Source organism: Copidosoma floridanum, unplaced genomic scaffold (assembly GCF_036245765.1).
Source record: "Copidosoma floridanum isolate Cflo_tuat_1 unplaced genomic scaffold, Cflo_Japanese_pri ptg000004l, whole genome shotgun sequence".
Taxonomy (NCBI): domain Eukaryota; kingdom Metazoa; phylum Arthropoda; class Insecta; order Hymenoptera; family Encyrtidae; genus Copidosoma; species Copidosoma floridanum.
Window position 1 is genome coordinate 11744271 of NW_028321881.1, and position 21366 is coordinate 11765636.

General features: G+C 36.0%; 1 protein-coding gene across 1 annotated transcript in view; it reads left to right on the forward strand.

The window, feature by feature from the left end:
- The window catches only part of DCTN2-p50 (dynactin subunit 2), a 546499-nt gene that overhangs the window by 471018 nt on the left and 54115 nt on the right, over positions 1 to 21366 (forward strand). Inside the window, exon 8 of the mRNA XM_089597711.1 lies at positions 19408 to 19510. Within this exon, the coding sequence (XP_089453837.1) occupies positions 19408 to 19510 (103 nt within the window). The remainder of the gene's footprint in view (positions 1 to 19407; positions 19511 to 21366) is intronic.

The following is a 21366-nucleotide window of genomic DNA, read 5'->3' on the forward strand; positions in this document are numbered from 1 at the left end:
GGTAGAAATTAAGGCTGAAGTAAATTATTGTCTAGGTTATAACAAAGATCATTTTAATATTGCAATACATATTTGATCTATTATATATTTACTCGTAAAACGCATGTAACATCAATTAATTAAGGTAATTTTTAGAAAAGTAACAAGTCTTATCTAGCCTTTTTTATTATTTGGATTGTTTAAAGAAAGTCTTAAATGCGTTTTTTGCCAATTACTTACAAAAACTAATTAAAACGAATTGTGTACAGTAAATGTATGCTATTAAAATATTAATCTTGACAAAAAACAGTCAACAATTTTATTTATTTCGAAAAAAATATTTTATTTTCTGAGGACAAAAATAAACTTGTACTAACTTTGAAAAAGTAAACTTTTTCCATTTTAAATAGAGAATTATTTAAGATTATGCTTAACTGCAAGGCCATTCGTCTGATGTTTGGAAGTGGAAAAAATTGCTTTAAAATATTTGGATAATTATTTTGTTACAATAACCTAATACTGTTTCATCTGTGCAGCTGGCAAGTGACAAAACAGTTGAGACAATCATAATGTGTTGTACATGGCCGTAATTTAAATAACTTTGTGCTCCGTTGACAGAAAGTAAGAGTAAATTTTTGTTTTCTATAACATCGTATGTTTTAAATTATGAATTAAATAACAAAATTGTACATTGTTTTTATATCCATGCTTTTTTTTTACGTATTTTGAACTAGGTTTATGGCGTACGTTTTGAACAAATGGCTATTAAGGACAGTGATGCTATTAATTATATACAAGAAGTTTGTACTTGATTGGAAACAAAAATATTCTTAGGGTGACAAAAACATAGTAATCTTTAGCAGTTACATAAAAAACAAAATTAAACCTAAAACTATAAGGTCCCCCGTTTGTCGTGTGAGGGAGTCAAAATATTCATTGTCAATATCTTTTCGTAACAAGTGTTTCGTTTAGTGTTTTTTCTTAAACGCAAAATATAAAAGACGCGATAAAATGGACTTAAAACTCATTGGATGAGTAGAATTTTTGTTGGGAAAACGATTCACGTGATAAAAGAATTGTAGAACTGGGAGAAAAATCAGTGACTCATAACGCAAAAACTCAACGAGTCGGTCGAAAACAGGAAACAGCAGAGACTAGAGGGGAGAGAGAACAGCGTCTTCAGGTGAGGATAAGTGCCATAAATTGGATCAAGCAGGGAAAGTAGGGAAACTCTTTTGCCGTCTGTCCTCTCTCAAGCTGCTGCAGCTAGGTGAAAGGGACCAAATATTAGGACCTGAACATAACATACATCGTATCGAGAGCTGGTAGAGGGACCCTCAGCATTATCTCTTCCGATACGACAAACCCACGCGTCTACACTCACTCAGAACCTTCTACACTGACTCAGAGTGAGCCAAATTTTTCAAATAAGAACAGGGTGTGTTGTGTGAGCAAAATAGATACACTTAAGAAAATCAAAACCACAGACACAACAAACATGTCTCTTTCAGAGGGTACGAGCTATGACGTTGTGAATAATAGAGACGAAGTACAAAACGGTAGGGTGAAGATATGTAATATATTTAATAGAAAAAAACAAAAAGAAGACACAGAACAGCAAATGCTAGAATTAGAATTAGAACCAAGTGGGTGCGAAAAATTAGATGCGTTGGTTGAGGAAGCTAGAACAGTGGTAATGGGGATCTTTGCTTCAATGAAGGCGAAAGTAAAGAAAAATCAGAGAAAAGAAATAGTCCACCCAACAGGCAAAGCAACTACAACAATAAATGAAACCGGGTCAACAGCAAACAAAAACAAAGGGGATAAATTGAATGATACGAGGGGGGAAAGACTAGATAGAGACAGAGAAATAAAGCAGTATGAAACAGATAGGACATATAAAAACTGGGGAACTACACAAATTTTTGCGACCCAGGCGAAAAAAATGGGCCCACGAAGAATACCAGGGAAAGCAAATATTTTTGGGTAGCATAGCTCGCTGGCCATACATGACGGTTGGAGGGGCATGAAGGGCATGAAGAGTACATTAATAGAAAACGATGGAAGACGTCACCTAGAGAGCAGAATCAGAGAGATCACCGAAGAACTACAATGGATGAAAAAGGCGGCTTTTGCATCGGTGGCTCGCCCCACGTATAGAGACCAACCCACTTGGACTGTCCCGCAATCACTCAAACAAAGGCAGGAAGATGATATACTTCTACACTCACAACCAGGTGAGGAGAGAGCCTATATGGGGCGTAACGAAAACGGTACACGAAGACCACTACAAAATATTCTGCTAACACTCTGCCATATGACGAGCAACATCCCGTTCTTCGACAGGGACCCAATTAACCTACCGCTGTTCGGGAGAATGGTGCAAATGATTGCACGGCAAATAGGGCCGGAGAACAAATTATTGTTTTTGGGTACCCTTGCCAACAGACTGAAAGGTAAAGCAGCCGAGCATTTCGCGCCAAGACTGGCCCAGTTTAAAACGGTGCAAGAATTTCTCCAGGAACTTTCGAACAGATACGGAAGCATAAGCAACTCGGATACTCTAATGGCAAGGCTAAAAATAATCAAGCAGCAAAACAACGAGTCAATAGAAGACTATGGCGGGAGGGTGCAACATTTGTACGATAGACTGACGATGCTACACGATTAGAACCCAAACCTATTACCTATCCAAAAACATGTGCTGAAGGAAAGCGTGGAAGCAGAGGCAGTGAAACAATTTACTTATGGTCTACACCCAACAATCAGGTGTAAAATTACTAGTCTAAACCCGAGGACTCTCTGTGAAGCAATCATAGAGGCACTGAAAATTGAGAGCGATCTTAGTTTACGGCATGCAGTGCCAGTATGTGCACTGCCAACATACAATAAGACAACAACTGAGTGGAGGCCACTAGTAAATCTGGCAAGAAAAGAAGAAAACATAACAGGAAACACTAATGAGCTACAAGGCGCTGCAGTGGCAAACGAAAAACGATGTATATATTGCGACGGCTGAACCGGGCATTCAGTCGAGAAATGCCGAAAACTGCTGGTGGTGATAAACAAGAGAAAAACTCCAAGAGATAACGGAAGGGAAGCAAAGGGAAATTGCACTTACTGTCAGAAACCGGGACATTATGCGAGAGACTGCCGCTTACGCAAGCAAGACAGGGACGAAGAGGAGAGGCAGCAAAACGAGGGGCATAACCAACCCATAGACAATACCAATACTAACAGAAACGCCCATAACTACGGAAACGGAAATGATAACTCCAACAACAACAATTACAATAATTATAACAGGGGCCACAACAATGGTCCAATGGAGCTCTATAACGGGAATAATAATTACTACAGCAGGAATAACCAGTACAATAATAAAAATAACAACTACAATGATAGGAATGATAACTTTAATGATAAAAATTACAATAATTATTACAGGGGTTATAACAATGGTGCAACAGAGGCCTATAATAGGAACAATAATTACAATGATAGGTATAATAATTACAATCCCAGAAACAATAATTATAACGGCAATCGGGGCAATGGGGTATCAAACAATAACTACAGGAGGGACACATCCAACTGTTATGTAAATGACTATACAAATCAGGATAGTAGGGACGGTTATAATAGAAACTTTATAAGACCTAGGCCACCACAAGAGAGGGTCCCACCGCAGCAAAGAAACGGCAAATACGGCCCTGATAATAGGAGAGACAGATCAGCTGCTTTAAACTCGCAAGATGTTCGGCGTGGTCCCCAAACGCCGAGCGAGAGAGAGAAACGGAAAAAAGCGTGTCCGGCGAAGAAAAAGGTGCGAGAGAGAAGCCGCAAAAGGTGGAGCAAGAAGTAGTGGAGGCGGAGACGCACAACAGTCTGAATACTAACGCAGTGCAGGAAAAAATAGAAGTTATAAGGCAGAATGCGAAAATACTCCTAGACAACGGGGTGGCAAACGCACAAGAAGAGGGAGGAGAGCTCGCAAAAAGAGTAATCGGACAAGAGCGTCGGACACACATATAAATAATGATGAACCCAAGCTTTCAGAGCACGACGAAGAAATAGAGCATCTTCCTAAAATGATTATAAAACTCGCGAGAACAGGGCATATACCACAATCGGTTCAGTTACAAGGACCACGGCTAAAAAACGGAAAGGCGACTTTTCATGCGGATAATAGCGCAGAGATTTCTATTATGAAGGTTAATTTTTTAAGCACTGACATGCTAATAGACAGTAGGTATTGAGTAGCTATTATCGGCGTGACTCACGGATCACGCAAAACATTGGGCACAGGACAGGCTCAGTTACACGGATTAGAGTGCATATTACATGTCGTCCCCCATGACTTCCCAGTTGACGTGGAAGGAATCATAGGGTGGATATTTTTAAGCGGTACCGGGACCAAATAAGCGCTGCTGAGAATATGTTTAAGTTGGACAACGTAGAGATACCGCTGATACAGCCAGAGTGTTTTAAAATATCTGCAAAATCGAGACAAGCATTTTACGTTAAAATAAAGGAAAACATAAATAGAGTAAAAGAACCTTCTCTTCTTCCTTCCCTCTGTCCTTCTCCATCAGAAACAATCCCACTCCTACCATCATGATGTGCTGATAACCACAACACCTGGAACGTCATACATAATCGTCACGAGATATAGACTGGACTGCCATGTGTAAAATAACGAACAGCCCGTTCGTCGGACCGTCCACCTCAAAAGGAATAATTAACCCCACCCAGCGTGTGGCAGTGTTTCCTCAGGACTTGGCCGTCGAAAGACAGCTGGAAAGCCCTCGTGGAATCCTGGAACACCTCCTGGACAACAATATCACGTTACCAGCCCACCCTCGTTCAAACAGTGGCGTCGATACTGGAAAGAAGGCATAGAGATCCACAAAAAAAAGAAAAAAAAAAAAAAAAAAAAAAAAAAAAAAAAAAAAAAAGCAAGAATGCTTGTAATCATTAAAGCTACTACCCACACAACGACATTGTGCATTAGTGCACGCGGAATGCTCCTGCAGAATTGCGTGCATGAGGACAGCACACAGAGATTCTCGTGGTGCGGAAAATCATGTCACATGAGCAATGTCGAAGCTTAGATTCGAAAACTCGGACAACAGCAAGAACACCTTAAAAAGCGCACTTTCTCCAGAGACCAAAAGAAAAAAAAATAGAAAAAAAAAAGTTTTGTTTTTAAGGGGAAAAACAGCGAAAGAGCAACGGACGAAATCAGCAAATGCGTCTACGGCGTGGCGTTAAGAGTAAAAGCAAACAAGAAATATCCATATAATTCCTATCCTAAGCCTCATCATGTTAGAGAAAAGAGAGGGGAAGTAGCAGAAAAAACGTAGTATCAGAAAATGTAAAGATAAAAAATACTAGAAAAATGTACGACACAAGTCTAAATGTAAATGTGGAATGCACGGCCGTAAAATGATTCTTTTTAATTCATACCTCCAAGCTCGTCGCTACTAAAATACAAGTCTAATGTAAGGTAACCGATCGTCAAATTGTCTGACTACACAGTCTTCTCGAATATGTTATATGACTCCGTAGGCAAGATAAGGCGCACAATATTATAACCGACCATTTACATACTCAGTAACCGACTCATGCGCACACGTAGAGCCGATGTAAAATAAGCAATGACAACAACAAAAAACGTATTTGCGATGGAAAATTTTGAAACGTACAAAAAGTACTTACATAAATAAAAGTAATAAATAGGCAATAATATTTGTACAAGAAGGAAAGCAAGATAATGAATAAAAAGAAATACGTTCATTATTATAAACTTTGTATGTAAGGAGAGAGCCACACTTGCAGCTCAACGCTAACCGAATAAAGGAAAAATATAAGAGAAAGGGTAAGGTACATACGGTAATACACTTAAATAAATAGCTATCGATGGGATATAAATAGTGTTAGGACATGTATTTACCACAGAGACTAAAGCACGGGCTCATAAACAGGAACCAGGGTTGGCAACTAATAGCTAACAGCTTTATATATCACATGGTTAATAAATTCGACATGGGGCTTCTTTTTCTTATGTATAAGTGCCTTTTCTATCGGGGGGCCCTAGCTCTAATATGTTATAAAATGTTCACAGGTAAACAAAGAGCTCAAGAGGAAGAACGAGAATTAGCAGTAATCCAAACTACGCCGACAGTAGAATTCGGAGCAGAAAGGTGACTGCAACCCTTTATACGAATACTAAAATTCCTGTTGGCCGTAATGCAAAATTGAAATTCGCGAGACAACGAGTATGAGCGTCGGGAGTCGTTCAACTATATCGGAGGGCGCAGTCCGTAGGACGACACTAAGAAAGAATTATTCTTTTTTCAAAATATGTAACATTGGGAAATTTTTTTAAGTTTATATAAAAAAAAAAAAAAAAAAAAAAAAAATGTATGTGAGGATTGTAGCTATAATGATGATAAGGATAATAATAACAATAATAAGAGTAATAAGGAAAAGAGGATGAGCGCCGGGAGTCGCTCGACTGTATCGGTAAGCACAGTCCGTAGGACGATACTTAGAAAGAATCTTTTTTTTCTCTTCCCAAAATATGTAACAGCGAGAGAGATATGTTAAGGTCTATTGAAAAAAAAATTGAATAAAATTAAGTAAAACAAAAAAAAGGTAATTTTAGCTATAATATTAATAATAATAATGATGATAAAAATGTGGACGAAGGTGAGCACCGGGAGTCGCTCGACTGTATTGAGTACTCATATATACATACTGTAACGTAAATTCTGACACACGGACATAGTAGTTCTGTTTGTAAGTGCGGATCCTGAATATAGTAGAACCAACCAGAAAAAACTTACGCCTTTGGACCACTACTTCTCGATCAACTGCATTACAAAAACTTAAGTTGCCTCATCACTCTGTCAATATATTTAATTCTATGCTTTTTCGAGAACTATATGCTTAAAAGGTAGAGCTTCGTAATACACATTATGGAGGATGTGCTTCTCAGTCATTAGCGTATTCCGCAAACACTGCTGGAGCCGTGTGTATTGTGCGTTACGGCAATCCTATTGTAGAGCCAATCTTACAAGCTTAAAGCTCACATAAAAAATAATATTCGTGATTCATTTTTATTGATCTACATTTTTCTTTAACATATAAGAGTTATTTTTTTTAAATTCAATAAGACGTTTTAAAATAATATTTTACTTTATCAGTTAAAAAAAAAACAAATTAGATCTTGTGCATCGGCATGAATAAAAATAAAATCTTTACGTATACACACCAGACATTGGCTAGAGAAAGGCTCTTCGTTGTAGAGCTTGTCATTCATACACTTTCAGTGTTGGTATTGGTATTTTACGAAACTAATTATCTTGTTGTCTTACAACCACACCTTGTACATCTACATGTACTCCTCAAGATAAATACTTTTTTCGTTTTCTTTTTTTTTTTTTTTTTTCTTATTTTTTATTACTCCTGGACATTACTAAGTAGAGCACCGTAAAGTGTTGTCATGTAATGTGAAACGTTTTTAGTTGAAAATTTTACATCTATTCCTAACATTTCTTAAAGTAAAAATCTTCTTATTAAAAACATATTTGTTCAAAATGCATACAGTTTATTTAGTCAAATTATAAGCTGTAACAGGTAATAAAAGTATAATTACGCTTAAAAGTACCGTGCGTTTCTTATTCCATGAAATAATCGTTAGCTCTCAAGGGCTGTTAATTTGCAGTTTCTCCCGTGTAATCTACAAAATAGGCTATTTTTTAAGGCTGTCAAGATTTGAAACTCACAGAAAATATGTAATTGAAGAATTTTTTCTCTTATCTCACAACTTCATTACCAAAGCAACAAAGTCCTCGAGCTTAATCTCTACATTTTTTATCGTCACAAAAACATAAATAGATATTCCACCTACTTAAAAATCTGAAAGATTTAAGAGATAACCGTGAGGGTTATAATAAAAAGCTGATCCCTTACTTAATAAATTCTTTACTGATCGATTTAAATGCTGCTGCTTCAATCTCGATAAATGTTCTGCGTCAGTTTCTTAACGCCTAAAATTGTACACATTGGATGCATTTAAAGTTTCTCTTCCAATCCGCCTCCTTTTAACTTTTGGCATAGTTGAGACTTTTGTGAGCCCTAAAGGCTGTTTTTTGTCAACTTTGTTAAATTCCAATATATTTGTTGGCAAGGTAGTTCTACGTCCAATCGCCCTACAAATGACCGGTGAGCTTCTTAAGTAAACTCTTTCTTGACTGAAGTTTCCAGCAAACGTGATTGCCTCTAAACCTCAGGTGATCTTCTCTGGCCTATCGTTGTAGAATTTTTTTGCAGATTCAGTTGTTTTGGTGATCTACGGTTGGGAGATTGGTTTGTGATACTTGCCCGTTGGAGACTGTCCCATTTGCTGAAGTTTATTTTTCTTTTATAGCTGTTAAATTCTCCCAGCGCAGACCTTGGAGAGAATCGGTGATTCCTAGTTGAATGCTTTGATTCGAGAGGCTAGTATAGGGTCGTCGGTCACCGGGGTTCCTAGCCTTGTGACTAATAACTCCGCTCGTGACGTCTGCTAGTGAATGAATGACTTGGTTTAATAGTGGCCAGCTTTATATAGTCTTTTAGTCGACGAATCGTTTTCGGAAATGGTAGTAAAAATTTATTTGTTGGCAAGGTAGTTTAAACTCAGGTGGCCGTTAGAAGAACCGATGAGATTGATGGTTGAGCTGGGAACGTAAATACTTATGATGACCCTGAAATGAGGCAGTGGTTAAACATTCAGCTATTGCTTATTATCATTTCAAACGATGGAGAGCTGGCTGCGGGTAGCTTGACTCTTACCCTCGGAGTCTCTGTATACGGAGACTGTGCTATAGAGTGGTACGTTGCTGACCAAAGAATATTTCGTCTTTTTTTACAAACTTGATAAAATATTGTTTTTTTGAAGGTTGATTGTTCAAGTCGATTAAAGAATATGCTTTTGAAAAATCTGGTGATTTTTTATTGAATTAAAAATATTATCTTCGGAGACGGTGTTGATGAACTAGGAAAAGATTACGTGAATGGGGAGAAGGAGGGTTACTGCGTGAGAGTGAGAAGGGGATGATAGGGAGTGGGGGTAACAAGATCGAGCTTGCTCAAAAATCATGTAAAAATAAGCGAATAACTATGATATTTAAGGAAAAACATACAGGGTGTGACGAGAGAGTTAAGGGCGAGCAGAAGGGATCAGGGGCGAGTTTGGACCTTTTTTGTCTATATAACTAAGTAGTAAACAGATATATATGTATATCAATATTTTAATTTTTGCTGATACTCTACAAACAAAAGGCTTATTTATGCTGACTGTTTCATCAACTTTTTATAATACAAGTGTAGATCTTCAAAGCACGAAAAATGTGCATAAGTTAGTTTTTACACGTGCATATATACTAACTACGTAATTTTTGTAATTAATTAGTATTTTTTATTTGCGAAAACTCTGGAAATAACGTTTAATGAATTAAATAACTTACTATAAATGTTAATTTTAAAAGAATAATTATAAATTACTCTTACAAGTGTCTATGAACTCCTTTTACTTGCTCCTTTATCATCATGAATAGTGAATAAGGATTAAAAACTTAGTATTATGGAGCATGACTGTTTATTCAAATAATGATCCATACAGAATTAATATTTTGCCATCATACCAACAGCCTCTTCAAGATCAAACAACATGTAGGTACCAAGACAACATGTAGAATGGACACTCATGGCGCTTAGAGATTTATCTACGAACTACAGCATAACGTAAGACCTTCTGACATTAACCAGTATTGAATCTATGTTATAATTAAAAAGTGTTACGTACAACAAATACATCAGTCTGAGTTCTACGATGTTTTTTTTAATTATGATAATATGGGTTCAATACTGGCTAATGTCATAAGGTCTTATGCTGTAGTTCGTACATGAATCTCTAGGCGCTATGAGGGTCCGTTCTACGTGTTGTCTTGGTACCTACATGTCGTTTAATCCTAAAGAGGCCGTCGCGTTGATATGATATTGATTCTGTATGGATAGTTATTTAAATAAACAGCCATGTTCCACAATACTAAGTTTTTAATCCTTATTCACTATTAATTACCCTTGTTAATGGGTTAAATGAAGCTTGGGCACACAGTTTGTTATTAAGCGTGATCTGGAAATAATTAGAGTTTTCTATTTTTCTTAATTGGATTACGTCAAAATTATAGCTAGATACTATGGTTTATTGTATGAATAAATTTTTTATAAAAAAATAAATAAATTATTCAATTCTATGACTGCGTCTTCTTAGGTGCGCTAAGATGGAGTCTTAACCTTGTCAGTTCCCTATAAGCTTAAGTGAGTGCGAAGGCAAAGCAAGAAAATATGTTTTTTCTTTTTTACTACCGCAGTTTTTGACAACATCAGGACTCCATCTAAGTGCTTCCTTGTTCATGACAAACGGTAAGACAAATGAAAATTAAGGTTATAATTTATTCGTCTACCATCTTATTTTACATTTTTCTCCTTGAGCTTCAAACTGTGCCGCCAAATATGGCGTTGATTAATTACTTAAACTTTTAAAATGAAGTGGTAGGACTTATTTTTTTACTTATTTAATATTTATTTATTTAATAAATTGGGTTAACTAGCTAGTTAATGAGTGGGATGACATGCTTAAGTAGAGAAGTTTTTTAAATTTCGGATCACCTAGGTTTTCGCTTCTTATAAGTCATATTTATTAGAGGAAATAGAGAAACTTTTACAGGTTCTCCGTTTTAGCCATGTATGAAGACAATAAAAATGGTGCAAGAAATTTTTACTGTTAATAAATAATTGTTCACATATATGTACATTATTCATGATGAATTATAATATTAATAAGCTTAATTTTGGTACCGAAGGTCTTTACGGTAAAGACGTATGGATCACGAACATATGAAAGTACGTAATTTTCAAACACATTTAAATTAAGCGCCAAGTAGTCATCTTCTTCATAATAACATAATGTATGCTTTCTATAAATTCACAAAATACGTGTTGCCAACATCAAACTGCTAGCCTTATTGTTTAAATTTAAGATCATGCTTATCTCAAGCATGTAAAAAAAATTTTCTCGGATCTGAGTTCATATGATACCAAATTTCGTGACGGCTGAGCCTGAAAAAAGTCTTAAATAGAGCCTTTTGAGATGCACATGTCTTATTTTTGTTATTCTAATCATTTTTTAGTTTATATGCGTCTAAACGTGACTAAAAGTCATGGAACCGTTTATGGATGCGAAACTATGAATGCGAGGCTGCTAATAAAGGTTTGCTGCGGCGGTATTTTCGGTAAAGCTGTAAAATACAATGTAAAAGATTAAAGTACGTGAGGCATACCGACAAAATAATTATACTTTGCTATTTCAAACTTTAAGTATTTTAGATTTAAAGTAAATAGTAGCACAGTTGCTGAAAGTTCGTCTGTTTTCATAACTTATATTGTAGCACTTTCGTGTATAACTGCATTCTTGGTTACCCTGTTTTAAGTGGCCTTATGTTACTACACTGACCGTTCTTGACGTCCAAGATATTGTTTTTTAGGCTTATATGGTAAGGCTAAATTACTGTTTATCCTTGTATTTACTATGTATACTAGGCCATATTTCAAAAATATCCAACAAGAGAACCTCCCCAACTCAAACTTACAGATTTTAATGATTTTGAAACATATAGTAGTACTTAATAAAGTTAGGACCTAAGGAGTTGCGAACCTTTATTTCATTTTATTTTTGTAAAGTTATTTTTTAATGCTTTTTTTACACAAGGAGCAATGTGTGGACTGAAAAAAAAAAGAACATTTGCGTTACCTCTTTGGAGTTTTGGGTGAAAGTATACAAGGAAACGCACACTGTATTCAAGGTTTGCATATAATATTTATTGATACAAAAAAAGTTTGCTTGATTAAATCAAAAATTAATTGTGAGATCACTGCGAGAGAGTAAGTGGCGCGTGCTCAACGTACGTAGTTGGGCGTGAATCTGCTGGTCATCAGGTTGGGTTGGATCGACGCGAGCCAGTTGCGTGGCTCTAATTTCTGCTTGCGGCGGTGCTGCTGCGTAGCGTTGTCAAGTAGTAGCGTTAGAGTATCCACAGGTACTCCCCCCGTAGAGACCTTCGTGAGTCACGAAGGGAACGAAACCCGTTGGTGCAGGATTGTTGGCACTGCTTTGGACGACGGGGCTCCCTTGCCTTGCTGCAGTAGGTGTTGGTACTAGAGATTGACTTCGGAATCAAGATTTGCTGTTAGGCTGGTTGCGGTTCGGTTTGCTGTGCTGGTGGCAGGGTGGCTTGCTGTTGTGGTGGTGGGGTGTCTCTCAGTGCTGGCAGTGGTGTGGCCGAGGTTTTTGGTATATCCTCTTCATTCTGAAAGGCTGATTTGAGACCGTCCATTGACACAGTTCTTTCAACGCCATTTACTAGAATGACGAAAATCTTATTTTTGAGGCGCTTGACAAGCTTATGGGGGCCTGTGTATGGATGCTGCAGTGGCTTGCGGACACTATCGACTTTGAGGTAAACGTGTGTGCAGGTATCCAGCGTCTTGTGGTGGAACACGCAATACTTGGTGTGATGTGAAGCTGGTACTGCTTGGAGGGTCCTTATGAGGTCTCTGAGCTGGTTGAGAAACTTGTGTGGCTATGCCTGGACGCTGTTGGAAACGAAAATCTCACCAGGCAAGCGTAGCTTGGTGCCAAACACCATCTCTGCTGGTGATGCTTGGAGGTTTTGTTTGATACAAGCTCTCAGCGCCAGAAGCGTTATTGGGAGGCGTTATGGCCAAGGTGTGATAGACTCGCACATGATAGCTGCCTTGAAGGTGCGACGAAACCTTTTAACCAGGCCGTTGTTTTGCGGATGATAGGGCGTCGTGTGGACGTGCTTGGCTCCTATCATGCGAGCTAAGGCTGTGAAGAGTGATGACTCAAATTGTTTTCCCTAATCCGTGGTTGTGGTCAGAGGATAACCGAAATTGGCGATCCATTCCTTTGTAAAGGCTGCTGCTATCGTTTCAGCTGTGATATCGGCCAAAGGAATGGCCACCGGCCATCTGCTGAACCATGTCGAGGCAATAGCGTAAGTTTCCTACCTGTGGTAGGAGGTGGACGTGCTTGAACCTGTTGTCCAGGAGGTCGAAGGATTGCAAAGCGGCCTTTGTCTGCTGACCTTTGAGCGTTGGCAGCCTTGGCAAGTGCGGCTCCACCGGTTGGTGTGCTTTTTGATACCAGGCCAGACAAACTTCGACGTCATTAGCCTGACCATGGCATGAGCACTTGGGTGAGCGGGTGAGTGTAAGGCGTCGAAGGCTTGACTTCGATATGGTGTGTCTGACTGTTCAATATGGTGTGCTTATAATCCAGAGGGCATATCAATGGCGCAGGTTCTGGAGAGAGCATCTGTGACAGGATTGTCCTCATCTCTGATGTGTTGAAAGTCCACATTGAATTGAAGCAGGTAATCCAGATGCCACTGTCAACGAGGAGATGCCTTGTTGGACAACTACTCACCAGCATAAATGAGTGGCTTGTGGTCAGTCCTGAGGATGAAGTTGCGACCTTTTATAAAACGGCTGAAATGCTTGACTGCCGTGTAGGCCACAACGAGCTCTTTATCGTAGGTGCAGTAATTGGTTTTATCTGGCGTGAGCTTTCACAAGTAAAAAGACACCGGGCGCCGTTCAGAGTTGACGTGCTGTTTGAGGACTGCTCCAATGGCTGAGTCTGAGGTGTCAGTGGATAGAGCCAGTGGTGCACGTGGAGACAGGTAAAAGGAGACAGATGCATCTCGCAGAGCCTTCTTGCAGTTTTCGAATGCTTGATCAGCCTCCTAGATCCAACAAAATTTTGCTTTTTTGTTCTTGGGGGCTCCGACAAGCATGTTGTTGAGCGGAGCTTGTAGGATGGCTGCGTTGGGTATGCAACGGCGATAATAATTCGTCATACCTAGAAACCTGCGAAGCTCTTAAATAATGGTTGGCTTGGGGAAATTATCAATGGCGTCCACCTTGTGCTCTGGTGGCTTGAAGCCCTTGGGTGTCAGCAAGAAACCCAGGAAGTGAACTTGTGTTTTTCCCAGATTGCACTTCTCCAGTTTGACGTGGAGCTTTGCAGCTCGCAGAGTTTTAAAGAGCTCTCTCAAGTTCTGTAGGTGCTATTTGTGGCTCTTGGATGCGACAATAATACCACCACCACTTTGGTATGGACGCAAGAAAGTGTGAGCAGCCTTGTGCCTGGAAATCTCTTCCCGGGCAGGGAAACTAGTCAAGCTGCTGTCAGTATAGATGGCCCACGGCAGCTGTTTGCCCCAAGAGAATCGCATGTCTTTGACAGAAACTCTGGCCTGAGTTTTCTCGTTGACTCAGGATCTGTCGTTTCTCTTTTACTGTGCTCAGCCATGCGTCAAAAGCTCTTTGCTCAACCTCTAAAATTTTCAGCCGCTCATATGTCACCCATACGTTGAGCACGCGCCAATTAATCTGTGATTTAATTAAGCAAACTTTATTTGTATCAATAAATATTATGTGCATACCTTGTATATAGTGTGCGTTTCATTGTGTACTTTTACCCTAAATTCTAAAGAAGTGACCCCAACGTGATCTAGACAGATTAGTGCAAGGCCACATGGCCCATTAAAAGTGACACGCTACGCTGCGCGTGCTCTCGTGTTTCCTTGCCTCTTCGAAGCCGATTTTCTTTTTTCTTCTTTCTCGCCTCGCACGAACAGCTAGCCTCAAACAACGCAGCAGTAAAACCATGGTCGGAACCGGTGACAACAACAGCTCGTCCGAAGGCGAAGGCAACTACGGAGGCAATAACAACAACGGAGGCAACTACAACAACAACAGTGACATAAATGATTTTGAAACATAGAGTAGTACTCAATAAATTAAGACACGTATATTTTAACTTGTGTTGACATCCACATGAAAGAAGTGAAACCCACCCCTAAATATTACCTCCGTAAATGATTTTTTATCGTATCTTGGTTTTTAGTTAACATTTTTTAACAAAATTAAATGTAGAAAATTTTTACTAATGAGTTAAATAAATTATCGGTGCTTAGGACCTTAGGAGTTGCGAACCTTTATTTCATTTTATTTTCTTAAAGTTATTTTTTAATGCTTTTTTTACACAAGGAGCAATGTGTGGACTAGAAAAAAAAAAAAAAAAAAAAAAAAAAAAAAAAAAAAAAAAAAACATTTGCGTTACCTCTTTAGAGTTTTGGGTGAAAGTACACAAGGAAACGCACGCTGTGTACAAGGTATGCACATAATATTTATTGATACAAATAAGGTTTGCTTGATTAAATCATAGATTAAATGTGAGATCACTGCGAGAGAGTAAGTGGCGCATGCTTAACGTACTTAGTTGGGCGTGAATCTGCTCGTCGTCAGGTTGGGCTTGATCGCTGCGAGCCAGTTGCGTGGCTCTAATTTCTGCTTTAAATTATTCTTTTCCTTTTTTTTACAATTAAATAACGGTATCTTTTATTTTAAAGTTTTGATAGTAGCAGAGCCTTCAAAAAAGTGCTCGAAACAGAATGTCTTCTTGTACAAACCACATTTTATAATTCTGATTTTGTTGCATCCTTCTATTTTGCAATGTACTTTTCAAAAATCTCGGAATAAAAAACTCGACTGGATTTTCAAATTCCTACTGGTTACTCAGTGATCTATCTGCTTTCGTGCCACGAAAAGATATCTATACATATTTCTATACCTTGGTAAAAAAAGTTGACTGTGAACAAGAGATAAAATTTTTATGATATTATTCCTTGGATGTAAATTTAAATCTTAATACATCAAAATTACCTTATTTGAAAAATGCCGCACAAAATTTTTCTTGACACAACATTTAAAAACAATAAATGATTGAATCTTTCCTGTAGTTTCAGTTATAATTTCTTTTTGTATTAAAATTTTTTATTTTTTGGCAAAGTTTCTTCCATAACTTTATCACAATGTCTACGTCAGAAGTTAAGTAGCAGTACAGATTGAGGACCTTTACATGGATAAAATAATTTTTCTAGTTAAACCTAATAGAGATATTTAGTACGAAAATGTATTTATTAACTTATTTTATTCATTATTTCATTATAATAAATAATTAATATAATTCACTGGTAGTTAACTTTCCCGATTTCGATGCTTCTACGAACACATTTTTTGGCCTAAATAAGTTATGTTCTGCAACAAGACCAAATTTACCAGCTGATTTTTTCAGAACAAGAAAAAGCGGTGAAAGCTATTGTCCAGTAGCTGATATAAGTGCTTGTACAGTGTAACTATACCTTGTCGATGAAACTGTCTTGTACTTGCTTTTTCCCTTTAACTGCTAGTGTTCGTCCTAGATGCATTTTTCACTGAAGTGCACTTTGGTCTGAGTCATACAGATTTTTCATCCCAATTTGGAGTATTCAAGACTCCACGTCAGCAACAAATATACTAGCTTTTTTTGAAGCCCAAAATAATTTTCAAATGTTTTTCTAGTAGAAAATTTATTTATTTTTCGAATCACTAGTCTGTGAGCCTTTTTAGATTTCAATAACCAACTATTGCAAGCTTGAAATCTTACATATGCAGATCCAATTTTTATTTAAGCTTGTATAATTTATCTACACATATCGCAATTGTAAATCATTGAACCATTTTCAACAGCAGCTTTAAAATTATTTAATGTATACTGGCAGATACGTACAATTTTTCTCTGAATGTTCTTCTTCTAATAATAGTGTGAACCCAACGTTTCAGTTGACCGTTTGGTAACTTTTGTTAATTTTTTTGGCACTTTTTCAATTTTAAAGTTTCCTTTTTTTTCTCATTTCTTCAAAAGTCTAAGGTTTTTTGTTTTTAATCAAAATCCAGATCATCAGTATCATGCGTACACTGATGTCATCTGTTGGTACAAAGTTAAGATCAGGAAAAGAATCTGGAACGTCATCCTTAATTATTTTAGCATTTTAATCCATGAAATCTTCCTGGAAGTCTGACGTCTCTTTATCAATCATATCAACTTTATTTAAGTCATCTGTTATATTAATCAAAATATGCTAATAAAAAATTCAGTACAGTTGAAGGACCCTTCCTCATTTGAAAATCAAACAACAAAATGCAAATATACAACTTTTTATAATAATGAATAATGAATAGAGTATTCCTATGAGATGGTTTCAAAAAACTACATTTATACACATTTTATAAGGAATTTCAAGTATTGCAAACATACTTTGTAAATTTTAAACTAAAATTATCAATAGACATGAATGTTACTATCGTTCTAATCAGGATAGTGATGATACTTGACTAATCATTGATTATGATTCATAATTTACTGAATAAGAAAAAAATCCCACTTTTCAAAACACTTTCATTACAAGTACACCATTTATTATGAAAACATTTTAACATTACAAATTAAAGTTATTGAGACACTATTCAAGATGAAGAACGTATTTCAATTTTCTGTTAAGCATCACTACTAGTAGACTTTTACTTTTAACCTGTTTTGAAAAAATAAAAAAAAAGCTTATGTAATTACTTATTCTACACGATTATTTGTAAAGATATATTTAAAACTTATCTTACATTAGTATACTGTGTAATTACCAGAAAACAGAATAATTTAAGCACTTCACGAATAACTTTGCACAGTACGAAAAATACTCAGAGGTTTCAATCCTTTAGAACTTTATGTAATAATTATCAGTTCAAGGGATTCTTATTTTCGAAGCTATCAATAAGTCTTCCATGTATACATTAAGAATGAAACTTTCAGCAAAGTATAAACAAAATAATGATGATAGTAATGTGAATGATACTAGTTAGTAACTATAATGATTCTCATATAACTCTAATTCTAATGTAACTGTAATATAACAATAAAAAGATAATAATTTAACAATTCAATTAATGTTTGTATTTAAAAAAAATATATATATATATATTTTTATCATTTACATTGAATAAGCACATTAGGGGTTACTCTTATTACCCTTTTATACACCTGTGTTGTAAGAAATTGGCAAGATAATTGTATCTATAATAAATTTCATTCTGTTTTAATGTGAAATGCATCTGAAAAGAAAAAAAATTTTTTTTTTACATACTGTATGTAACTTTATGGGATAGTTTACGGAATTTGGGGGTAGTTATTTAAGGGGCCACCTGAACTGAAACATTTAGTAAAGCTTTAGCAAATGGTTTCTTTTTTTTTTTTAGTTTATATGCTAGTTCTTATGTGAAAAGAGCATAGAAAATAAAATTGGAAAAAAAATAATGTAAAGGTAGCAACTTTTTGAATCATAAACACCACTAATATATTCAACCCATTATTAGAAATATCCAGTACTTGGTTTCTTTTAAGCAATATTTAAGGGTAGTTCTCTGTTCTTGAAAGTAATCGTTATAACGAATAAGAATTACGTATTTCCTTTTTTTTCGAGTACCACAACATACTTCAAAACCAGTGAAATCAGTGAAGTTGGGTTGGGGAGGTTTTCTTGTACGAGATTTTTGAAATATTGTATTTTGTAGAAACTAGGACCCACAACTTGGAAGGTTGTTCAAAACGTATGTAAATGTTAGAGAGGTTCTATTGTAAAAACGTTTTTTAAATTTCCATTTAAATGTATTCCTTGATTTGTACATTTTATTAATTGTATTGTTTTATGCTGACTAGCTCAAATACACATTGTATACAAGCTTGCTAAGTATACTAGAAATAGTTTTTTCTTAATAATAGCAAAACACTTATGAATGAGTAATTAAAGATCATTGAAACTGTACGTGATTTATTATTAAAAGTCTTTCTATGCAGTAAAGGAAAATGATTTGAGAACCTTATAAATAACAAATCTAAGATAGTTGTTACTGTATATCGTATGATACTTGCAATCAAGTTACGAATGTATGTAATAGGTTAATTGTTATTCATGTTACAGTGAGATCAAAAAAAAAAAAAAAATAGTTTGTGAGTGTGAATAAACTTTATTTTTACATGTTGGCAGCAGTTTCTATTATTTTTGCTTTGCCACACGAACTTACAAAATCTAAAAAATTTTGCTTTACTCTGAAAGATGTTATTATACGTTAAAAATTTCTTTAATCTGTGTAATGGACAAATACTTCTATAGAACTCATCAATACATAGTTCTGTTTTTTCCACAATATTTTGCTTACTTCTTAGATATTTGAACATTTTTTTTGTATACTTGTTGTGTCTAGTATACTTTTAACTTTCATTAACTTATGTTCGTACACAACACACAAACTTTTAGTCATAATAAGAAAGAAAAGTTTTTTTTTTTTTTATGTAGTTAACAGAAAACAACATGTTTAGTTTGGACAGGAAGAATGTTAATGTCAATAATTTTTTAGATTTTAGAATTGTTTTCAATTGTGAAGCAGTCTGAAAGTGAAAGTCAGATTCTACCTCAAATCATAAATAGAATGAGATCACTCAGTAATTTACACAAAAAAGGTAAGATATCTGAATTTTATCTTGTTTAAAAAAATTTTTTTCCTTACTATTCATAATGATTGAATGTTACACTTTTCTCGCATTTAACTAGACCAGAAAAAGTTATATATATATATATATATATATATATATATATATATATACGTATATATGCTTTATTGGTATTATACTGTAGAATGGTGATCGGGTTAGAGCACACACCACTGGGTAAGTTTTTTTTGCTGAACACCGTAGAATCCCCATAGATATGGTAAGACTGTTAAAAATAAGTGCAAAGTAACATCATATAATGTACCGTTTATCTTGTAGTTTATTTAGACCAATTAAAGTGAAATCTTTACTATTTGGTGCTTATTTTTAGGGACACAAGTCAAAAAAACAATTGGTAACCAAAACACTCTATAGAACAGTCTCACCATTAAAAACTAATCATCACTGTATTCAATTAATCTCTGACAAACGCCTGCGTATGTGGGCATAGTGTTGCACGGCATGGTGCTAGCATCTATCGCTCTGGTTAGGCGAAAAGAGATTAGAAAGGACAAGAAGGTGCTCTTTCTATAATTACTGGCTGCAGCCGTATCCTCTGCAATGCTACTTGGTATACAATCGCAGGGCGTTTAGGGTTCTGAAAAGTGCATACTGGGTGAACAGTTGCCCAAGCTTTGTGTTGGCTGAGTTATTTTTACGGTGCAACACAAGCTTGTACGTACAGTAGAAACTATAAGCAGCAGTACGTCAATAGACAGGGCCACAAAATAACAAAGCTCTGCACACACAAGCACAGATCTACAGTATCTGAGAGTGAGATATCGCTTAGACTTTTACCCAGTTGCGAGCACGCTTATAGATGGCATTAAGACGTGCACCAATAAACTGAAGAAGCGTTGGCATAAGCGTATCGTATTTAAAAAGGATTTGGTTGAAGAGAACAACATCAATATTGATGAATGAATAAACATTATTTTTTGAAAATACAAAATTATCTTACTTTTTAAACGCGCTTTGTAGAATAGTCCACACGCCTACAATATAAATTGTCTTTGTCCGACGTGTTAATAACCGTCAGAATAAAATGCTGAGAAATTCATACAATTCAAACATGTGAGTCGTCCTCAAACTTTCAGAGCTTTGCAGAAAAAAGTTCTATAGGGATTGTAACAGACTTTCAAATGTCAAACGGGATATCATTTGGTATATACTATCTATTGCCATTCCAGAGCAAAGTTTTTCCATGTTTATGTGGTGTATTATGGTAGTAAACCTGACAAGTTGATTTTCAAAGTCAAAATACAAGAAATTTACTTACATTAAACTTCGTGCTGAAGCCTGAAAAGGCACTATCAGTTTAAGTGGATGCCCATAGGATTCATACTCTCGAAATAAATTTACACATATTACTAGAACTGTCCATAACTAACAACTAGCAGATTAAATTATAACGATAGAGCTGAAAACATGATAATCCTTAAAACACGAAGCTAAGGTACTAGAGCATACACTAGGTAACTGCTAGGTAAGGCCAAATCTAGAAAAATAAAAAACCGTAAGAAATAACTCGAAAATGACCGACGCAAAAAAGTGAAACAATTTCTAGGTTAACAGGATATTAGTAAAGATTGATAAAGAACTACGCCAAAATTGCACAATCGCTCTTTGTACTTACCAGAAAAAAAATCAATTATAAGTAGTAATAACCATGATAAAAAGCATTCATAAAACTATTAAATTTCCTGTCTAGAGAGCCAACACTCACAACCCCTGATAGAAGAAAACTGTTTATAATAACAACTATGGATACAATAGGAGAAACTTTAGCCAAAGAAGAAAGAATCATTTATGCCAGTATGTATAAA